Source organism: Elephantulus edwardii, unplaced genomic scaffold (assembly GCF_000299155.1).
Source record: "Elephantulus edwardii isolate Elephantulus edwardi_28Jun2011 unplaced genomic scaffold, EleEdw1.0 scaffold00006, whole genome shotgun sequence".
NCBI classification, from domain to species: Eukaryota; Metazoa; Chordata; class Mammalia; order Macroscelidea; family Macroscelididae; genus Elephantulus; species Elephantulus edwardii.
The window spans coordinates 11431323-11454724 of NW_006399756.1; the positions used below are offsets into that span (position 1 = coordinate 11431323).

Consider the following 23402-nt stretch of genomic DNA (forward strand, 5'->3'; position numbering starts at 1 on the left):
CAGCCTAGAGATGAAAACGTGTATGGTTTAATGTGCAGCAAGTTCAAAGGCTGTGCTGGGGTGGGGGAAAGACAGGTGCTGTGTTTGAGATCTTTGGCTTTAGATACAAAAGAAAAGCAAAGGGCCTTCTTCGTAGCTTATCTCCAGGAGGCCGGGCTGGTGGATGGCCCTTTAAGAGGTGTCTCTGTGGATCCCTAGAGAGGTGAAGGAGAAGGGTGGGAGCCCTCTCCACCAAAGAACTCCTCGAATGGGTCCCACGAGAGGCAGGGGCCAAGGAGGACAAGGACACAGCCAAAGGGGAGGAAGGCAATGTGTCTGAGACGCCTCAAAGGAAGACAGTCAGCAGCCACCTGTTCTCTGTCATGGAAACAGCGGGGATGCGGACCAGGTGTCACTTCAGAAGATCGTAAGAAATTGGACTGAAAGAAAGACCTTTGTGATGTTCTCATCTTGCTCAAGTCAGGGCTGTAGAAACCACAGAGTTCGTTTCTTAAGAGACAGTTGGTTTCACTGGACCTTTTTCTTTCTTGAGAAAAATGGTTTTAGCCTAAAAGGATGCACGCTGCACGTTCTCCTTCTTCTCTGCTGCTGCAACTTTCAAATTCTGTCACGGAATCCCTTCTGTTTAATAAGGAGGCTCTTGGATACCAACACACCCTATTGGTATGATCCTGCCCACTCATGTGTCAAAGTCAAAGTTAACTTCTCCAAGTGAGAAAGGTGGGTAGTCTCCCCCTAGTGACAGTCACAGCCTCAGAAAACCAAGGGCATCAGTCACTGTGATTCAGAACCATCGTGATAACAGTGGGCTTGAGCCTATTCTGATTCCTCCAAGGGAGCTGTGCTGGCCTGGTGGTAAGAGGTGCACTGCCGGCTCAAAGGCACTTGGTTTGAATCTTCAGAATCAGGGTTCAGTGGTGATTAACTGCCTCTGAAAAGCCACTGGATGGTCAGCTGTGAGTCGGTCCTGACTCAACGCTACACGACAACCCCGTTCCAGTTAGTGACTTTACCTCCCTTAGTGCACTTTACTTCAATATATTTCTTTTTAAAAATAACATTTTGTCACTGTTATAAATGGCTTATCCTTGCTGTTTGGCCTTGAGACCCTCAGCTGGGGTTTGTGGTCTCCTTCCCCAAGTCCCTACCCTATACTTGGTAAAAGCCGATTGCTGGCGTGTTGATTCGGATTCCAGGAGAACCCAGAAGTGGGTTCCACAGAGTTCCTCAGCAGCTCCAGTTTCTGTAGGGAGGTCCCCACACCTTCTTTCAAGGCGCCCCTGGATGGACTTGAGCCTCCAGCGTTGTGGTTGGCAGTCAGTGTGTGGACACTGTACTCAATGCCCCGCCCACCTTCCCGCTCCCGGCCTCTGCTTTGGCTTGGCCCCCTTTCCACGGACTCCAGCGACCTTCCTGAGCTCAAGCCCTTGGCGACACTGCCCTGGCCACTTCAATGGGGCCTGTCTCCTTAGCGGTTACCAGGGTTTCCTTTCCCCTTTCCACTGTCAATAGCAAGTGCATGTGTTCTTTCAGACCGTCTGGAACAAAGCAATAAATGCTACTCGGTTCGGTTTCCAGTTCTGTAAAAGGCAGAAGGCATGCTCTGCTGGCTGGCTGCTCGGTCAGTGCATTGATGAGGGTTCCCAACCATCCTCAAGAAATAACTGGGAACTTCCATAACTGAGAAAGTCTGCAGTCAGGGACCTCTCCAAATGATAATGATATCCATTGGAAGAATAACATGCCAAATTCGGGCCATGATCTTTTCAATCACTTGCTAAGCATCTGAGAGCTGGATGATGAATAAGGATGACAGAAGAATAATTGATACCTCTGAGCTGTGGTGTTGGAGAAGAGCACTGAATATCCCATGGACTTGTTCCCAAAGAACAAACAGATGTGTCCTGGAGAATGTGCAGCCAGAGTGCTCCTTGGAGGCAAAAATGACAAAGCTTCATTTAACATACTTGGGACATGTTGCTAGGAGAGGCTATTATTCCTTAGAGAGGGATATCAAAAGGTCAGAAAAAGACGGGAAGACCCCCAACTAGATGGATTGACACAGAGACTGCAGCAATGGGCTCAAATGTGTCAGACAGGGTGCGTTGGTACAGGACAGGACAGGGTTCAGATCTGTTGTTTGTAGGGTCAGACTCGACTCATCATCACCTAACAACAACGACTGACCTTCCTGTTTCTGGATTGCTGGGCAAGTGGGAAAGGGGGTCAGGAATTGAGGGAAAGGGAGAAGGTGGCTGAGAGGAATGGGCCTCCCAGGGATGGACATCACACCCTGTGGGTTGCAGCAGAGGACAGAATCGGAGCTCCCTGGTGCAGATCCATTCGTCTTCTTCCCCAGTGACAGTGGCTCCCTCCCTCACCAGGTGCTGTGCTGGTCCCAACACTGCAGGCTGCAGGAGTCTTCCCAGCTCATACCATGACATCACCCCGGGGAAATCAGCCCTAGAGGGAGCAGTTACAGAGGCCCTGGGCAGTGCAAATGGTGCCTGTGCTGGCTGCTGATAGGTCAGAGGTTTGAGTCCACCCAAAGGAATCTTGGAAGAAAGATCTAGCAACCTACTTCTGAGATATCAGCTCCTGGGAAGCCTGGAGAGCACAGTTTTGCTCTGATGCATGCGAGTTGCTTTGAGTTGAGGCCAATTCAGCCACAAGTTCCCCCACCCTGAAATATTCACACCATGGAAATGGTCAAACTCTACACATCAGGATTTCCACATCGTTTCCTGAGAGCCTGCTGTTAGGTTTGACCAGCACGCAGTGAACGTTCCCGGGCGCCGGTGGCCTCTGACAGAGGGGAGCACAGGAGACTGGGGCAGGTGAGCAGCAGCCCTGAGTTCCTGGTCTCTGGTCTTTTGCACTTTCCTTCGTAAATGTCTGTTTAATTCATGGCACCAGAAGGGTCTGTTCTATTCTGTCCTTTAGGCTGCAAAGAACTAGGGTTGATGCACAAGAGTGGGTTTGAGTTTCCTTCTTTCTGATGGCCTAGTGGTAAGAAGGTACACTATAATACCTAAGGCATGTGGTTCGAATCCACCGATTGCTCCACAGGAGAAGATGGGCAATCTCCTCCCGTGCGATTGATTTACTGGCCCTGAAAACAAAACCTGTTGGAGAGTCAGCTACAGGTCGGTTCTGACTCGATGGCACACAGCCACAACAACAATGAAGACAGTGTTTAAGTTGCTGAACTACTAACCAAAAGGTCATCAGTTCAAACCTCCTTGCCCCTCCTCAGGAGAAAGATATGGTGTTTACAGCCTGTTTGTGTTTACCTCCCTGGAAACCCCACTGGGCTGTTCTACTCTTCCCTCCTGTGTGTCTCTCCATTTGGGTCAGCTAATGACCTCAGACCTGGGCAGAGAGTGTGAGAAGAAGAGGCAGGGCCAAGTGGGGAGCAGAGATGAACAGAGAAACACTCATCACAAAGACACAGGTGGATGGAGAGAAAACGCAAATCAGTTCTACTTAGAGAGGTACTTTTAAAAATGTTATTATTTTTTTGTGTATAAACCATCAAATGGGATCTGACTGATACAGGAGGAGATTGTCTCTCCTTCTCCAGCAGAGGACCTAGTGGATTCGAACTGCGCACCTCTGGGATTGCAGTGCACCTTCTTGCCACTAGGCCTTCTTTGCCACTGGGCCACCAGATCTCCAAAAGAGGGTACTTTTAAGGAAATCCTTCTCGCATCCTCCAGGCGTGTCATGAAGTATGCTGCAGAAGAGATGTTTCCTCCTTGCTTCTTTCTGAGCTCCAAAGCCAACTCCAAGTTCAGCCAAAGGAAGACAATGGCTGTTCTGAAAACAGTACCCCCCCCCAAGCCTGGGCCTGGGAGGATGTGGATTAAGCTGGGGCCTGTCACATCAGCCTGCCTTTGCTGTCCACGGTGTGTTTAAATCATCTAAGCTTTTCCATTTACTTAAGTGAATACTTGTGCATCACTAAGGAAACATGAGCAAGATCTCTCAAGTACACTTTCCAACCTCAAACCCGCTTATTGTTCTTGGAACCTCCCGTGAGCCCGGGGCCACTGCAGCTGGGCCAGTGAGTCAGGGAACTTGGCCACACGGTCCCTGCCTCAGGCCACACAAGAGGATGGGGCCCAGGGGGACCGTCCGAGGGGCCAGTCCTCCGTATCTTCATGGGCTTGCTTTCTTGTTGTTGATATGACTCCTTTATATGGAATTGGCCTGACGGTGGCTTTAGAATTGAAGCTGGACGGTGAAGAGGTTAGCTGGGAGTGTTTGCTGAGCCCTGCCAACCCACTTCCAGTCAAGTTGGGGTGGGGAGGTCAGAGGACTGGAAATGACATGGTGAACTTGGAAGGTCTCAGTGAGCTGCAGAGAGTCCTGAACTCTTGTCCACTGGGCCAGGTGGAGCAGATGCCACAGGAGGGGACAGAGGGATGGAGCATGACCCCACCCTGTGCCCTGAGTCTGGGCCAGCTGTTCCCAGTCGGAGCCATAGGGCATGGCTGGGAGCAGGTCCCACCTTGGACCCCTATGCTACCAGTCACAGCAGAAACCTGGCATCAGACATCTTGCTGTGAAGGAGGAGGGTCTCCCACGACCCAGGGTGTTCCGGCTGGGCTGGGCAAACTGGGAAAAGTCCAGCGAGTGGCCCCACGGGCGCTGCAGGCTGGAGTCAGGCCACCTGGCCCAGGCCTCTGGGAGAGCAGAATCCTTGAAAGGAGGTGCGGCGTGGGTGGAGCTGGGGCTGGTTGTTACCCCACATGGGATGCATTAGGGACAAACAAGCTAACTGACCACATGGAGGGGGTGGGTCAATGCTGCCTGGACCGAGGCTTCTGGGGAAGCTGCCAATCGCTTCACTGCTTGTCTTCTCGGGCCCCAAATGCCACCTTCCTGGGATCTGGAACTCAGGGGATGCGTTCTTTTCAGAGGAAGAACTTGGAGTTGGGGTGGGAGCTAAAGGGAAGTGGAACAGGAGGAGAGAGGGAGGGAGAGACCAACAGAGATCATGGGTGAGAGACTGAGACTCAGGGACAAAGAGCACAAGAGGCTGAGAGGACAGAAGAGGTGGAGACAGAAAGACCCAGGGAAAGACAGAGACGGAGGGAGAGACGGACACTGATGAGAGACAGAGACCGAGGGACAGATGGAGACTGAGGGAGAGACAGACACTGAGGGAGAGACGGACACTGAGGTACAGATGGAGACTGAGGAGAGATGGAAACTGAGGAGAGACGGAGACTGAGGAGAGAGGGAGACTGAGGAGAGACGGAGACTGAGGAGGGACGAGGTCTGAGAAAGAGTCAGGGGTGGGAGAGAAAGAAAGTGGTCCCAGCTGTGGAGAGAAGAGGGTGTGGGAGGCAGACAACAGTCTCCTTTCAGCCTGTCAGAACCAGACTCCACTCAGAACGATGGGTCACTGGGAGGGCTGGGAGGTGTCCCTAAGGGAACACATCCAGAGCACACAGTCCATGCTCTGGGTCCCTTGTAGGGTCAGGTGAGGCTGAACTTCTGAAAGCTCTTCGCTCACCTCCTCCACTGCTGGCCTGGCTTCCTTCACCCCCGTAACTGCCAGCTCAGCACCTCGCCCAGGGCCTGAGAGAAATGGCAGCATTAACGTGTGCTGAGCACTGACCAGTGCTCGGAACTGTGACAGATGCTTGTATGTCTCATAGCAGAGATTCTTGCCCCCATTTATCAGTTGGTGAAACTGAGGCCGATAGAGAGCACAATGAACAGGTGGAGGGGTTTCTCTTGTTAGGAGTCAAGGAGTCGCCCCTGTTGTGGTGATCCCATAGTCATGTCAGTCCGTCTCATTGAGGCCTGTCCTCTCCCTTGCTGATACGCCATTTTTCCAAGCATGATGACTTTTTCCAAATACTGGTGGCTCTGGATGAGTTACCCAAAGTATATGAGACAAAGTCTCAGTGGCCTTGCCTCCGAGGAGCAGCCTGTGTGCACTTCAAAGACAGGCCTGTTTGGCTTTTGCTTGTTCTGCCAGCCCAAAGGGATGTGGTTCAAATCCACCACCTGCCCCATGGGAGAAACATGGGTTCTCTTCCATGTGATTCATAGTTTTCTGAAAACTCACTAGAAGGTCAGCTATGGATTAGTTCCGACTCAATGGTACCTGACAACACCATGTATCATCAATATTCTTGGCCAGTATCACAGCTCAGAGTTACCAGTTCTTCCTCAGATCACTAAATTGTCCCCATCCAGCTAGAGCACACGGGGGCCATCTCTAAGCCACTCCAGTACCCCTCCTTACAGCCCCCAGGGGCCGTCAATTTCTAAGTTGCACTGTTCCCTCAGTTTTAAGATGAATAGACATTGACAGCATCAAGGTGTCAACAAGACCCCTCCCTTACTTGTCGGCTGCTCCAGGCAGGTCTCTGTCACATCTGTGGCACCTTGGAATGTCATTCTCCACTTCATCACTTGGCCCCCCTTGGACCTGCGTGCCATTGACCCGCTCCTGTCTGTGGCCCAGAGTGGGTGACTTATCCTGGTCACAGTTCACAGGCTCCTTGTTCTGACGGAGGCTTCACTGAGCCCTCGCTGCCTCTCCGTGCTTTGCCTTTATCCTCCGACTGAGAGGAACGCCGTGTTCCACCTTCCCGTCCTGGCTCTGTCCCCTGCTCTTCCCGCTTCTCTCAGCTCCGTTAGAGGGAAGGAAAGTTCCTAGGCACTTAGTTTAGTCCAAGTAGAGCCTAATTTGGTTCCATTGGGGTTAGAGGTACTACTGGGTTGGAACGACTCCCCAGCCTTCCTGAGGTCTCACACCCCACTTTCGTGGTCCTCCGGATCCTGGTCACAGGCTCCAGGTCCTATCCTACATGCAGCACCCCATCTGAAGGGCCGCCACCCAGACAGGCTGTGCTGACTTGGAGAAGAGGCCACCATTGATCCCCTGCAGCAAGAGGCTCCACAGAGGAGTAGAGGTGGGAAGGTTGGCCCAAGGTCACAGAATTGACAGGTACGGACTGGAGGCTCAGGCCCGAGAGAGAAGAGGCTGAGGGACCTGGGCCAGATGGCCATCTCTGTGTGTTTCTTTTGGGGAGAAGGCATGCTCCACGGTCCCCTCTGGGGTGTCTGTACCCAGTCATGCCCCCAGGAATGAAGCGACCAGCAGACTCTTCCAGCTGCTTCTGTCTGTCCCTCACCCATTCCAGGAGCATGCTGGCCCAGGCTTCCTCTGGAGGCTGTAGTTAAAACAGAAAGAAACTTCTCTCTGATCTCCTTATTCCAAAGATGAAGATGACTAGGACCCAAAAGAAGGTATGGACAAATTATTACCTACCCAATGCTGGGCGTGTTGCCCGGCGTGACAGGCACCAACAACAACCCACCAAGGTGAAGGGCCGAAGGCACAGCTTTATCAAGGTTGTGCGCTAGCTGAGACAGAGAGGGGGTTTCCCTCAGATTCCGCCTGAAGCAGGGACTTTCCACACTTCCTTTGTCGCAGAGAGTTTGTGTCACGATCACATTACACATGCCGTTCCACCTGACTACAGGGTAAGTGTGCAGAAGGGCCTGGAGAGATGGCGGCCCCTAGAAGGTTCAGAGAAATGCACCAACTCCACCGGGAGGAGCGGAGCTGAGTGCAATAATGCTCCTGTTAGTCTACATTTGTGCTGTTTCCAAAGTTTATGGGGCAGCAACCGATGAGTGATGGTCCAAGAACCCTTGTTGATGTCAATAAGACTCTTTTTTTTTTTTCATAGTTTTCACAGTAACTGCGTCAATAAGACTCTTGATTTTTTGGTTTGTTTATCAAAAGTTGCAGGTTCACCCTTCTCTCTATAGAAGGGATGTTATGAAACTCACTCAAGGAGTTCTACAGTTATAGTGAAGCCATGGTTCGTGGCCCCAAGAAGCATCTGAAACATGTCACACAGCTGGACAAACTGACTGGTGCATTTGCTTCTCTTCCATAGACTGATCCCCACAAACTGAAAGAAAGTTTGTCACTGATCATTTTCTTAAGAAACAGATTTAAATATGTCCTGACAGGAGGTGAGGTTAAACAAATCTGCATGAAGCGGTTCATTAAGATTGATGGCAAGGTCTAAGTTGATGCAACCTACCTTGTTGGTTGTGTGGATGTGATCAACATAGTCAAGACTGGAGAGAATTTCCATCTGATCTAGGACACCAAGGTCAAGTTACTGTTCACCGCATGCTCCCCAAGGAGGCAAAGTTCAGGTGATACAAAGTGAGAAAGATCTTTGTGGGCACAAAAGGAACCCCAGGTGACTCCTGATACTCGAACCATCTGCTACGCTCATCCTCTCATCGAGGTGAATGACACCACTCCGATTGATCTGGAGACTGGAAAGATGACTGGTTTCATCAGGTTTGGCACTGGCAACCTGATGACTGGAGGGGCTAACCTGGGAAGAATTGGTGTGATCTCTAACGGAGAAGGACAACCTGGCTCTTCTGATGTAGTTTGTGTGAAAGATGCTGAAGGCAACAGTTTTGCCACCCAGATTTCTAATATTTTCCTCACCATTGCTTAAGAAAGAGGCAAGACTGAGGGAGCTCTGGTAGCCCAGTGGCAAGAAGCTGCACTGCAATCCCAGAGGTATGTGATTTGAAACCACCAGATTCTCTGCTAGAGAAAGAGGGGGCAATCTCCTCCTGTACCAGTCAAATTCAATTTGATGGTACACACACACAAATAATTTTTTTTAAAAAGGGTGTTTTTTTTTAAAAAAAGAAAGAGGCAAGAGACTGACTGCAAAACTAAGCAGTAGGTGAAGCGCGCTCTAGCTAGGCGATGGGAATGAAGAGGACAGACAGAATGAAAGACAATACAGAACGGAAGAAAGAAGAGTTCTACACAATGCTGTGTGTCAACACGGCCTTGTCCAGAGGCGGTGTGGCATGTCCGTGAGGATTAGCATTGTGTAGCGTTATTGTTGTCAAGTGTCACCAAGTGAGGTCTGACTCATAATGACCGTGCAGACGACAGGACAAAACCGTCTCAAAAAGTTTGCATATTCCATTTCTATATCATCTTTTAGAATCCACTAGATGCTCTGTTGGAGAAGGAGGGCAATCTCCTCCTACACCAGTCAGATCTGATTTGACGGTATGTTGTTGTTGTTGTTATGTGCGGTCGAGTCACTTGCGACTCATAGCTACCCAATGTACAACAACCCTAAACCCTGCTCTATCCTGTGCCAATCGCACTGTCTCCAACACACCTACCTGCATTATCCCAGTCACTGAATCAATCCATTTCATTGATGGTTTTCCTCTCCTGCGCTGTCCCTCCACCCTCTCAAGTATGATGTCCCTTTCCAGGGACTGGTCCCTCCTTACAACATGTCCAAAGTATGTTAGACGAAGCCTCAGAATCCTTGCCTCCAAGGAGCAGCCCAGCTTCTCCCTCTCCAGGGCAAATCTGTTTGTTTTCCTGGCAGTCCATGGTATTATCAATACTCTTCTCCAGCACCACAGCTCAAAGGCATCAATTCTCCTTCTATCCTTCTTAGTCATTGTCCAACTCTCTGGTGCGTAACAAGCGATCGCAAAGACCATGGCCTGTATCAGACACACCTTAGTCTCCAGAGAGACACCATTGTTCTTCAGTACTTTGGAGAGGTCCCTAACAGCAGACTTTCCCATGGCAGTATGTCTTTTCATTTCCTGGCTACTGGTGCCAAGAGTGTTGACTATGGAGCCAAGCAAACTAAAGCTGTGTACAATCTCAATCTCTTCACCATCCATCCTGATGCTGCCAATTGGTCCAGTGGTGAGAATCTTTGTCTTCTTGACATTGAGCCTCAATTCATATTGAAGGCTGCAGTCCTTGACCCTCTGCAGCAAGGGCTTCACATACCAAAAAAAAGTAAAAAAATTAAAAAAAATACTATGGCTAGGATGGGGCCTACCTTAGTCTGCAAGGGGACAGCCACACTGCATGTTTACTCATTTGTCTTGTCACTCTCTCTCCCTGCGCCTCCTTAGAGCATAAGCCTCGTTCATATCAGCAGGACCCTTTCCCTGTTTTGTTCAGTTTTGTGTCTCCAGGGCTGGAAGCAGTGCCTCCCACACAGTGAGAGCCGGTCAGTGTTTGTGGAGCGAATGTTGCATGACTTTTACAGATGGGGTGATTTAGGTTTACGGGAGACAAGCCACTTGCCCAAGGTCGTGGAGACACTGGCAGCAGCCCGACCTGCACCCACTCTCTTGGCTCCAGGTGCCTGTCACCCGCATGCTGGGCTGGCTCTGCTCGCTGGCCGAGCGTGGGCAGGGCAGGTCTGCGTGGTTTTATTTTCCTTGGTTTGCAGGACACTGGCAGGGGTTCTCAAGTGGAACTTTCCTGACAACCCAAAAGCCCTAAGGGAAATAAACAGCAGAAACATGAGGACTTGTAAAATGCCATTGAGCTTATAAAAGAGATTCTTTTCTTTTTCTTTCTTTTAGGAGTATAAAGATTTAATGAGATAAAAGCATATAAAGTGTCGAGACAGTGCCTTGGATGTAGCACATACTGAGGAAATTCTCTTTATTGTGGTCAAGTCAGAGCTGCCTCACAGCTGACCCTCCACTGGGCTTCCACAGCTAGAAATGTCAGCAGAGGAGATTTCCCACTTTCCTATCAAGGACTCGAACCACCAGAGAGGCATTGCTTTGGGGCGAACAGCACTACTCCCTACAGACTCTGCCACCAGACCAACTTATGAAGAAATGCTGCCTTTTTTAAAAAAAAAATTGCCTTTTTATGTTCAGTCTTTTTCCTACTGCCTGAAGAACTAGAACCATAGTGGGCATTTTTGAGCTTAAGAAAAGTATAAATGGCTATTCTAACTTTGAGATGCTTATAACCTAGTTGAGGAGACAAGGATATAGAATGTCTGGTGAGCAGCAAGGCTTCTCTCTTGCCTTATATATAACAGTGAAATACTGTTGTTGTTGAGTACTGCTGAGTTGGATCTGACTCATAGCTGACCCTCCAGTGGGTTTGCAGAGGCAGTTGATTGCATTAATTGCACAGGAGGAGAGATTGCACATCCTCCTCCCACGGAGCAGCTGGTGGATTTGAACCACCTGCATTTGGAATTGCAGCACAGATTCTTAACCCGAGGCCACCAGAGCCCCCTAAAATACTATTAAGATACTCAATACATTAGTATCAATTACTGTATCAATTATCTGATGCTGCAACAAATTACTGTTATATCAGTTTCCTATTGCAACTGCAACAAGTTGTAGTGGCTTGAAACAACTCACATTTCTTATTTTACAGTTCTGGAGGTCAGAGGGCTAAATTGGGTGCACAGGATGCGTTTCTTTTGAGTGCTCTCATTAGGGTGGCTCTGAGTCTGGGCTCACTGGACAGCACCTAACAACAGATGGAGGGTGTGTGTACTTTGGGGTCTAAGGATTACTTTCCTACCACTAGTGTGAAATTAGATTCCTTTCTCTTCTAGGAACTTCACTGTTTTTAACTTTTGCATTTATGTCTGCAGTCAATTTTGAGTTCCTTTTTGTAATTGATGTGAAGTATGGGTAAACATTCAGTTTATAGACATGCACAGACCTTCTGTCGATACACCATCATTTGCTACAAAGATCTCTCTTTGTCAAAAAAACAATGGATCATATAATTTTGGGTCTATTTCTGGATTCTGGTCCATTGATCTATTTGTCTAATGCCAGTACCACACTGTCTTACCACACTGTCTTGATTATGATCATTGTATAAAAATCTTTGAAATCTATAGTGTAAGGCTTCCAAATGTACTTTTTTCTCTAGAATATTTTGGTTATTTTAGATTTGGTTTTTTATCCATATGCATTTTAGTAGCAGATTATCCATCTGTGAAAAAAAGTCTACTGGCTCTTGATTTGAATCACACTGAATACATATTTACGTTTTAGAGAAAAATGGTGTCTTTATAAGACCGAATCTCTCCACCTGTAAGCATGGCAAATCTCTCCATTTATGTCTTCTTTCACTTCTCTCAGCAATGAGTTTTTACTTGTATTTTAGAACTTTTTAATCTTTTGCTAAACTTGGCCCTCGGTTTTGTTGTCTTTTTCTTAATCTTATTGTAAAAGGAGGAGCTCTGGTGGTAGAGTGTACTCTGTTGTGCTAACTTAAAGTTGGCAGTTCGAATCCACCAGGCATGCTGTGGGGGACAGATGCGTATACTGCTGGTAGGATTAGCAGCCTTGGAAACCCAAGGGAGTATCTCTGGGAGTCAGAATAGACTCAAGGCAGTGGGTTTGGCTTTTCATTTGTTTCTTGTAAACAGTGCTGGTTTTTAAGTTTTCTCAACTCTTTGTTGTAGTATACAGATACGCAGTTTTAAATATTGACCTTGGATCCTGAGAACTTACTGGGTTCCTTTATCACCATTAGTGGCCATGCATGTGCAGTTGTGAGAACGTTTGTATATAAATTTATTTCAATTTCTCTCAAGTCATTTATTTCCACTAAGGACAGTTTTACTTCTCTCCCAAGCTTTATGTCTTGCCTTGTCTTATTGGGTCTACTAGCTAGAACCTCCTGCGTGATGTTGACTAGAAGTGGTAAGAGTGGGCACCCGCACCCCTCTTTCCTGTCGGCAGGACAGTGCTGTAAGAACCGCAGGACTCAGCATGATGGTTCTACTGGCTGTTGAGTCTGACTCATGGTGGCTGTGAGCGTTGCCAAAGCAGAATTGTGCTCTGCAAGTTGTCAAAGGTCAATTTTATTTTTCCAGAAATAGGTTAAGCTTTCTTTTGTGTGTATACATAGACACCTTTGTGAGATTAAAGACATTCCATTCTATTCTTCCCCCTCCAGTTCTATTCTTATTTTTTTTTTAACTTGGGTTTTTGTTTTTTTCTCCCCCCAAATATCCATTTATATTGGATGCAGGCCACACCCCCCAAGAAAACTCCTCATGCATCAGATCCCAGAATGGAAGATAATAATACCAAATGGCATGGCCAAGCAACTTATCACTTTAATCAATCACAGATGACAAATACTACTCTTTAATAGTCATTTCACTACATGTGGATTGTCAGGAGAACAAAACAGGTTCATTCTAGAGAGGGTGAAGCCAGGCTGCTCCTTGGAGGCAAGGATTCTGAAGCTCTGTCTGACATACTTTGGGAATGTTGCAAGGAGGGGCCCATCCTTGGAGAGGGACGTCATGCTTGAAAGGGTGGAGGGAGAGAGAGCACAAGAGAGGATGAGATGAGGTGAGATGAGATGAGATGGACTGACTCAGTGACTGGGGTAATGGAGGTCGGTGTGTCAGAGACAATAAGGTTGGCACAGGATAGAGCTGGGTTCAGGGCTTTTGTACATAGGGCCACCATGTGTCGCAAGCAACTTGACGGCATGTAACACCATAGCTGACCCTCTGGTGAGTTTTCAGAGGCAGTTAGTTGCACGGGAAGAGATCGTCCATGCTTCTTCTGTGGAGCAGCTGGTGGCCTCAAACCACGTGCTTTTGGGATTGCAGTGCAACTTCTTGCCACTAGGCTAGCAGAGCTTTCTAACACTATTCTTAAATAGTGCCTCATAGGATGCCCCTCCATAAAAGAAGGAAAAGATGAAGGTGGTCGACCAGGTTGGAAAAAAAGGGTGAGACTCTTTGGTGATTATCTGGGGTTGGGAAGCAGTTAAGCACGTGCAGATCAACTATCCACATGTAACATTACAAGAAGGGGGAACTTTTCCCCTTTTTTTGTCATGAATGGGTGTAACGAAGAGTTCAGATGTTTTCCTTCTGCATTTTTTAATATCACAGGGAGCTCTGGTGGAGAAGGCGGTGTGCTGTCAACCCAAAGGCAGGCAGTGTGAACGCACCAGCTTCTCCACAGGAGAGAGATGGGCAATCTCCTCTTGTGCTATTTACAGCCTCTGAAAACTTGCTGGAGGGTCAACTATGAATAGGTTCCAACTCAATGAGAAGGAACAACTTTACAATCATTGAATCTTTCTCTTGTGTTCTGTATATGTGATGACTATATAGATTTTTAATTTTAAACTAACCATGTATTCCTAAGACATTTACTAGTTTTAAAAATGATGTGTTGCTTTTGTAGGGGCCATCAGTTCACCGTGACTCATAGCAAGTCTATCAACAGCTGATCTGGCCCCTGTCCCATCCTGCGTCGTCCCCGTGATGTCTGTCCTGACCAGGCCCTTGTGGTCATTGCTGTGCTGAACCATCTCACCGAGGGTCTTCCTCTCTTTCCTTGACCCTCTGTCTTTCCCAGCATGATGTCCCTCCCCAAGAACTGGATCTTGCTGAGAATAAGCCCAGATAAATGAGATGAAGTCTCACCACCCTTGCTTCTAAGGAGCCCTCTGGTGGCACTTCCTTCAAACAGGCTTATTCCTTTGGCAGTCCATGGTGCGTTCAGTACTCTTCTCCACACAACTCAAAGACACAGACAGATTCTTCTTCAATGTTCTTTATTCATTGTCCAGCTTTCAGACGCATAGGAAGCAACTGAAAATACCTGGCTTGCATCAGGCGCACCTTGTCTTTAAACAGACATACTTGCTTTTTAGAACTTTAGAGAGGACCTTGACAGCAGATATCCCAAAGGCAACATATCTCGCGATTTACTGACTGCTGCTATCGGCGTTGGCTGTAGAGCCAAGTAGGATGAAATGAGCCACAGCTGCAGTCTTTTCTCTGTCTATCATGCTGTTGTCCATTAGACCAGCAGTGAGGATATTTGTTTTCTTGATGCTGAGATAGAATCCTCCTAAGGGGAATGATGAGATTCTCTTTCCTTTATGTTACTCTTTTAAGTATTATTATGAACTTGAGGGTTTAAGCATCTATGCTATTTTAATCTTATGACCCTTAAATTCACTGCCATTGATTCCGTTCCAATTCACAGCGCCCCTGGTGGTAAAGCGTAGAACTGCCCACAGGGTTCCCTAGGTTGGGAATCTTCAGACTCGGACAGTTTCACCTTTCACCTGCGGAGGAGCTGGTGGGTTCAAAGCCCCAACCTTTAACCACTAAGTCACCAGGTTTCTCTTTTACTGTCCTTGTTAATGCTCAAATTCTCTTTCTACCTCTCTTCCTCCCCTTTTGGTGGCCGTTGCGTACTTCTAATGAAATCCTGTCTTCATTGGCTTCCTTGTTTTCGGGTGTGATTAGATGTTCCATTTATCTTCAGATACATCCCCTGAACATGAAATCATCCATTTTCCCAAAGAGCCCCTTGCTTCCTTTTAGTAAAAAAATGCTATTTAGAGGCCATAATCTGGGCTCCTTGACACCATATTGGTCACTGATTCTAGCAGATACACATTAAAAGAAAAATTATTTTGCATGAAAGAGATTTTACTTATTTGATTTCCAACCCTTTTTTCTTTTGTCTTAGATTGAAAAAAATCTTTGTTCCTAATGATACTGGCATAACTACCTGTTTTCGGCTGTTGTTGTTGTTGTTAGATGGTGTCAAGTCAGCTGTAACTCGTAGTGACCTTATAACCTACAGATCTGAGCCCTGCCCTGCTCCAGCCTCATGACCTCGACGTGCAGGAGGCCGTGGTTATACTCACACGGTCAGTCCATCTTGTCGAGAGTCTTCCTTTCTTTGTCTGACTGCAGAATGATAAAGCTCTTACTATTGTTACTAACAGTATGATTAGGGAAAAGAGTTACAATTTTTCTGGAGCAATTCTTTTCATCCTTACAACAGGCCCACTGCTGGGACGGTTAGTAATATTTCCATCATTTGGGAATGCTTTTTCTTCATATGATTACAGGTACACAGTTAAAGTTCTTGGTTCAGTTTGCCTTCTGATGTTTTTAGGTACCAATTCTTGAACGTTTCAGTTTTGTTTTATAATCATATGAAACATTTGCATGCTTCTAAATTGAAATCCACAAAATGAGGTCCCTTTAGAGACACATAGCCTCTTTCTCATGCCTTTGTCGTGTCTTTTTTCACATTGATTTATGTTGTTAATGTTGTGTACCATTAACTAGGACCTGAGCCACGACTGGCCCTCCAGCAGGTTTTCAGAGGCAGTAAATCACGTGAGAGGAGGGTGCTTATCCTTCTCCCATGGAGCAGCTGGTGAATTTGAACCATATGCCTTTGGGATTGCAGTGCAGCTTCCCACTGTTGTTGTGTACCATTGAGTTGGAACTGACTCATAACTAACCCTACAGTGGATTTTCAGAGGCAGTTAATCACATAGGATGCGATCGCCCATCTTTCTCCTGTCGAGCAGCTGATTGATTAGAACCATGTGCCTTCAGGATTGCAGCACAGCTTCTTACCATTAAGCCAACACAGAATAGTATCCCTAGGCACCAACAAATGGAAATACAATTATATGTTTTAGCCATTCTCCTGTGTTATTTTTTTCCCCCAAAATGAAATAGTAGCCAATTATCTGTGCTTTTCTGTTTACAAGTAAGAGCATCACACGATTTTGGTCACTGTCGACTCAGCTTGAAAAGCTAAGAACTGAGACAGCTGTTTGCTTCCCTTGAGATGTGTTGCAGAGTTCGATAAAAGCACTTTGTAAACTAGGAGTCCTCAAACTTGAGTGTCATACAAATCACCTGGGGGCCCCTGAGCCCCACCTCCAAAGCTTCTGCTCCAATTAGCCTGTGTGGAGCCCAAGAATCTGTTCTTTGAGAACATTGTTGTAAACGTTCAAGATCAAGGTGAATGTGAGCGATTATGAAACATCCACCTCAAAGAGCAGATTGCTCGGAACGGTGTTAGGTCTGATTCACTAAAGAGGGTTTTAATGCCTTGATTCCTAACTTTATGACTAGGTTAAGGACTTCCTCTTCAAAGTGTGGCCTATGGCAAGCACCTTCACCTGGCACCTTGTTCTAAGTGCAGACCCTCGTCTGGCCCAGGACTACTGAATGGAATTTGTGTTCAGTCATGTCCTCGGCTCAGTTATTGCTTGAAGTGCCCTTGCTCTCTGGTTGATCTCCCAGTGATGCTGGAAGCCCCCTGCACACAGGGCTTTCCCACTTCTCATTATGAAGACAGCACCAGAGGCATGGTAATTAGCCCATAAATCCTAGTGAAGTGACGAAGTAGAAAGCAAGAATTCACCCTCCAAAGTCCACGGAAACTCATTCCTGCCCCTCCTCTCAAGGCAGCCGAGCTGGGACTATATCCATCTGCCCAGGTCTGGTCAGCACTGGGCTGGAGGAACTGGTGGGCAGCGTGATGTCTGGAACCCTGACCTACTACTTGTCCAGGGCCTGTGGACAAAGACTTAGCGTTTCCTCCCCTTCACGGCCCTAGGGAAGGCAGAGAGACCCTCGGGCCTCTAAGGATCCTTCACAGGGATGGTGGCATGAAGTTCTGAGTGTCCGGGGATGCCCACCTGGCACCTTCCTGGAAGTGAGAGTTAGCTGGGGATCACTTCAGTGCCCCTCTAAGCAAAGTTCTGGGATCATCAAAATCAAAAGTCGCTCCACGACTAAGCCAGGGAGAGCCTGGGGAGGCCCTGCTTTATAGGCTGTGGTCTGAGGTGCTACAGCGGCCTTGTCTTGCTATCTGTGTTCTAGTGTGTGGCCAGCTTTGTAAAGGCAAATTATCACCTGAAGCTAGAGCCCTTCTAGAACTTTCCAGAGAGTTAGCGATCAGAAGCCAATCAGCATGGAGAGGGTTCAGAAGGTACCCTTAGGCCCTGCCCACTGGAGGAAGTTGGGCAGAGGGGAAGTGGTGTGTGTGTGTGTGGGGGGGGGCAGATTGGATGGTGGGATTATCTACCACAGAAAAGATGGCAGGAAAACGCGACGGCCGCAGGGGCGGGAGCAGATCTCAGCAGCAGGGAAGAACGCCAATGTCATTTTCAGTAAGGAATTTATTTCTCTTTAAAATAAAAAACACAACACATGACAACAACAGTGGTTCGATCTAGATACAGCAGCACTGTGACATATTAGACGGAACATACATGGAGTCAGAGCAGCGGAACAAAAGCCGGTATCTTCAGAACGGACCTATTTCATTCATCAGTGTTAAAATCTCCCTGAAAGAAAACAGAAACCTTTGGAGACTAGGATTATTATTTTAACAATATCGACAGCCACTAAGCTTCTCTAATTGAAAATGTTTGCTTTTGATCTATTACAAACAGATTTATTGATGGCCTTGGGGAAGACATCTAGAATCTTCTTTTGGGAAAATCTTTTCCTACCAGGGAGCTTTTCAAATACTTTAAAACAGCATCTGAAGTTAGATCAGGTAAGACTTCCCACACCTGTGAAGGCTTCTGACCTACACACATCTGAGCACGTCTGTGTGTCCATAGGTGAGCAGGCTGGTGGTTAGAACAGTGCAGAAGGAACCAGGTGAGTGTTGGGGGCGAGGCTTCGTCCTGGCTGGCTGCTGTGATCTGAAGGAAGCCAGCCCTCTGTGTCACTCTGAAATGCATACAGATTTGACACCGACTCTCTTTCCATAACAAGAAGGTCCTATTTTAGAGTGTATGAAAACAACCCAGAGAGGGTGACCTGGGAAGGACACAAGTGTTCATCTGCAAGCTCGAACACACAGTCCCAGAGGACAGCTGACCGTTGCCTGGGCCCCATTCCTGTTCACTTCTGGAGGCTTCCTATTGGAGATTGGGAAACATCCGGTTATCCAGAAAGTGGAGCTACTTTGACAAGGTCTGGGACGCTAACAGATCATGGTACTCCCAAGAAGCTCTATGAGTGAGTTGGAACATGGTCTGGGGCGTCAGTTCTTTTGTAAAAAAGCACTGGAAAACCAGGGCCAATGGCCTAGTCTTTCAAGAAAGAACAAGGGTGTGGAAGAAGAGTGTTAATGCTGGAAGTGGGCTAGACGGGAGCTCTCTAACAAGGGGCGGGGGGCGGCTCCTGGCTTCGCTGCAGGGCTGGCCTAGGCTCAAGGGTAGGCATCCCAGCTGGGTCTTGAAAGCAAAGATGGCACCCATATGCTTGTTCCCAGGAGGCACTGCCCGCATCGTGCCCGAGGGCTGCCTGCCAAGCGTGCACATCCCCAACGCCACAGCTGCTTTCCTCCCCACAGCCTGGTCCCCACCCCCTGCTGCCCCTCCAAGGCTGATGGTTCCATCTGCTAAGAGCAGTGGATTTCAGGAGCCAGACCTCACTGCAGCCACTCGTGATACAGCAAGGCCCGGCTCCCGGGCAAATGAGCAACCCCCAAAGCTTCATGCTTTCAAGAGCCAGGCTCCCGGCCAAGAATGGTCAGAGGATGGGTTTATGTGTCTGGCAAGGATGCCATCCTCTGTGAAGATGGTGTTGGGTCTCCCTGATATGAATGTGACTCTGAGTCCCCCAAGGGAACCTATAAAACACTCACAGGTTATGGTGGTCACAGGGGAGACCATGCCTGGCCCCCTCAAGGACAGCAGCTTGTCTCCCAATGGTAGCAGCAAACACACTTCCACAAGACCCTGCACATCCCCTCAAAGGCACTGAGTCAGCAAACAGCCAGTGGAAAGAACACATTCGGAAAAAGAAAGGCCCTTCCAGGAAGAACTCATACACAAAAAATTTAGGTTCACTCACCATCCAAATATACCTTAGCTTAGAAAGGTAGATAAGTGGGAAAGTTTTTCTTTTTTTAAATTTACAAATATCATTTAAAAAAAGCAGCTATAGAAACAAAGTTGGAGTGAGAGGAGGTTGGGGAAGAGAGGAGGACAGGTCTGGGATGTGAGGGCCTGGCCGGGGATATGATGACCTTGACCTGGGATGTGATGACTTGACCTGGAATGTGATGACCTGGTCTGGATGACTCTGGAACTCCCGAAGGGTGAGGGACTGATTTGTAGGCACTGCTCTCTAAGAGAAGGTCCCATCTCACATTACAAAGCAATGGGCCAAGAGGAACAGGAGGATTTAAAAGGCCCAGTGACTCTGACCCCGTCTCCTGTGCGCACTCCCAGGAGGACAGGCGATTAGCAGAAAGGAAGACTCAAGTTCTTATACGAGTCAGTGCGGAGAGCTGTGCTTGATGTCCCTGGAGGCCGGTGACTCACGGGCAGTGGCTAGACTTTGGTTTTCCTCCTCCTTCCTTGGGGGCCTGATGTTGAAAATGGACAGTGCACAGGCTGGGAGGCATCAAAGGAGATTGCCTTCAACAGCAAACCACTTCGTAAGGGCTGAGTGGCTGTGAAGAGGGATAACGATGAGCCTTCTGGGTAAGGAGAGTATTGGCTTGGGCTGCTGACAGTCCAAGGAATGACCGTCCTTATCATCATGAAAGGAGGGTCAGCAAGAGCTCAGGGGCCTTCGGACACCGCCCAGAGATGCGGCCACATCCTTGGCAAAGTGGCATATGGCTGTTAGGATTTATCTCGTGTTCAGCCCAGGAAGCAGCTCCTGAGAGCAAGGGCTGTTCTTAAAAGAAAATAACACTGTGGATTAAAGGGACAGGAAGAGGCCACCTACAGTTCCTCTCCCAGCTGTTTGGAAAATTACCCTCAAATTATCCACCCCTCTGCTCTGATCCCTTTTTGGCAGCACATCCTTGAGGGCCACAGGCAGGTTTCAGAACCTGGGCTAGGAGACCGATTCGCTCCCTGCTGTCTGTAAGTTTGGGCCCCACAGCTGCCTGGCTCACCCGGAGATGTGGGCTACCCTAAGATGCGTGTTTAGGGTGAACACGGAGGAGGCCTTGCTGTGGTGAGAGGCAGTGGTTCCCACGCTCTGGAGTGCATCGGGTGGGGGGGGGCAGTGAGCTTTTAATTTGCAGATTCCTGGGCTTCACGTCCCAAGATGCCCATTCAGTAGGCGAAGGGTGGAGCCCTGGAATCTGCATTCCAACAGGAAGTACAGATGCAGGGAGTGGGGGGCCCACACAGTGAGACGCTCTGGTAACTGTTGGGGGAGACCATGTCTGAGGCAGCTGAGGTGGACTCTGGGGGTGGGCAGAGGAGCAGGGTCAGCCCTCACCCCGTCCCGAATGGGAGGTCGGGGCAGTTTTACTCTCTGCTGCCACCTCGTGGGGGCATGAGGAAAAGGCCAGGAGGTACCTGGTGTGGGACAGCCATGCTCAGAGGTGTCTTCTGAGGCCCTGGCCTGACACATCCACCCTGGGGTTACTCAGGCCTGAAATTCTCAGATGCCTCAGTAGAGCCGTCCCAGGAAAGGACAGTGAGCCTGTCTTGAACTTCTTTGGTGGTGACCATGCCTCTTCTTGGGCATCCCTTTTACCCAGAGAGCCAGCCCCATCGATGCCCCGTCAGCCAGCTCGTCCGGGGGGCTCTGTGGCTCTGCTGGCTGTGAGAAGAATCATTGGCATCAAAGGTGGCCCCTCTGAGCGGTCCTGTGGACTCTTCAGGGGCTGTCGAGGTTGGGACACTGGGTTTCCGTGAGTAGCTGTGCCTCCCTTAAAAAGAGCATAAAACAAAAGCCCCGAAACGCAAGCCTCTTGAAGACTTCCTGGCTTTGGAAGTTGGGACCTGCTCAGAAGGAGGAAGGCCCAGGCCACAGGCTGAAGGTCCCTGGCTCTGCCTGGTGACCACCTTCCAGAAGTCCTACAGGCGTGAAGGTCACTCAGGAGAAAAGGCCCCTCTCTGAGCGGGAGCCGGACGCCCATGGGCCTGGCAGCGGGTCGACCTGGGGGAAGGTCCAGGGTGTCTCCGAGCATCTGACTGGGATGCTACCAACCAGCAGAATGGTGGCCTCCCCATGAGGAAAAGACTACAGAGCGGAGAGTGGGGAAACGCAAGCAACCCTTCAAGGTGAAGTGCGGACCATCTTCTACATTTAATGAAAATGTCTTCTCAGCCAAGGCTCGGGAAGCTGAGACGCAGGATTTTGTTTGTTTTTCTTTCTTTTTTTTTTTTGTAAATCCCCCCTCCTAAAATGTCTTAAAACACATGGCTTAACAGTGGCTGCACAGAAAATATACACCCTCAAAGTCTGACTTTCATTTAAATACAAATATACAAAATGTAAACTGAGACAATAGAGAAATTTACAAAACTTTTTCTTTAAAAATAATAAAGACAAAATTCAGTTCTAGTTAGGACGCTATTAAAAGACGTGCAAGTTGTCATAGCCAATTGGATTCCTATTGCGATGGCTAACAGGGACAGACCCTCACCACGCCGGCCCCAGGCCACCTCTGAAAACAGACCTGAGTGGGAATTTGAGAAACCTCGAGGCTCTCCTTTGAGGGGCAGCTGCCCCCGTCCTTGGTTCTGGGAGGGGCTCCCTAACTGCCTGGCCAGAGCAGAGGTGCCACTGGCCACCAGTTCCGTGTCCCCAGTTCCACATCCGACTGGAAGGGTTTTGGCTGGTTCCACTGTGAAGGGTAAAGCCAGAGGTGAAACTAGCTGCTTCCGGTGGAGTTTGAACTGACGTGGTTGGAATTGATGTGGTGGTTAAAACTGGTCTTGGAATTAGGTGCACTCTTGGAGTTGTGCGGATGCTGGGGAGAAAGGGTGCGAGTCAGTACTTGGGAGCCAAGGTGTGAAGCTGACACATCGGGAGGGCTTAGGGACAGGTCCGTCAGGGCAGGTCTGCCCTGCCAGCTTGTCCTCTTGCCTCCTGAAGACTCAGGCCCAGAGGCCACCCTGGCAGCTGAGGGCTCTATCTGCAAGAGGATGGTGGCCATGGAGTTGGCAGCCCCCAATCAGGGAGGAAGTGCCCCCTACTGTCACATCTGTGTGGGTCTAGCTGTTGCCTGGGTTGAATCCCAGATCCATGTCTGAGATGAGTGTAACCTTCATAAAGTCACTGACTCTCTTGGGTCCCATGCCTGTATAGCCTATGGTGGGTGGTACAAATGTTCAAACCTTTGGCTCCTAACAGAAAGACTGGTGGTTCAAATCCACCCAGAGGTAGCTCAGAAGACAGGCCTGGCTGGTGATCTGCTTTGGAAAGATTACAGCCATTGGAAACTATGGAGAGGTATCAGAAATCCGTGGCCACCATCCAGGCCTGTGGTTGAAGAGAGGGGGCTGGGGTTGGGATCTGAGGACCAGAGCTCTGGAGCCCACCTCTTCCTGGAGCAGGGGCTGTGGGCCCACCTCCTCTGAGGCATTTTGCTGGGGATGAGACACAAGGGCAGGTCTGGTGGGAGGAGGAGGAACGTAAGGATCCAGGGGGCAAGGGAACCCCCAAGGTGCTGGGATCCAGTGTTTTTGAGGGAACAGGCTCACCTGCCGCTTGAAGATTCTCTGGAGCAGCCCCTTCTTGGGCGGCTCGGGTGGGTGGCTTCTGTTCAAGTCGGGCGAGAGCGTACCGTTGGGTCCAAACACGTTCAGCTCCTTGAAGCACTCGGTCTCAATCATCTGCAGACAGAGGCAGAGCCGCTCTGTGTGGCTGACACCCCACCTGACCTTGTCTTGACGTCATCGCCCTCCCTCCACTACCCCAACCATGCTGTCGTGGGGCCTCCACCTCATCCACCTTCTTCCCCTTGATGGGAATACAACC

At 48.9% G+C, this 23402-nt stretch overlaps 1 protein-coding gene and 1 pseudogene across 1 annotated transcript in view; one reads left to right on the forward strand and one right to left on the reverse strand.

Moving 5' to 3' along the window:
- The first annotated feature begins 7853 nt into the window (after positions 1-7853).
- Positions 7854-8519, forward strand: LOC102856093 (annotated as a pseudogene).
- A 13190-nt stretch (positions 8520-21709) lies between these two features.
- Positions 21710-23402, reverse strand: part of GRK5 (G protein-coupled receptor kinase 5) — a 126729-nt gene continuing 125036 nt past the window's right edge. The window contains exons 14-15 of the mRNA XM_006879900.1: positions 23126-23257; positions 21710-22392 (exon numbers count right to left, since the gene is read on the reverse strand). Of these exons, the coding sequence (XP_006879962.1) occupies positions 22294-22392; positions 23126-23257 (231 nt within the window). The 3' untranslated portion in view covers positions 21710-22293. The remainder of the gene's footprint in view (positions 22393-23125; positions 23258-23402) is intronic.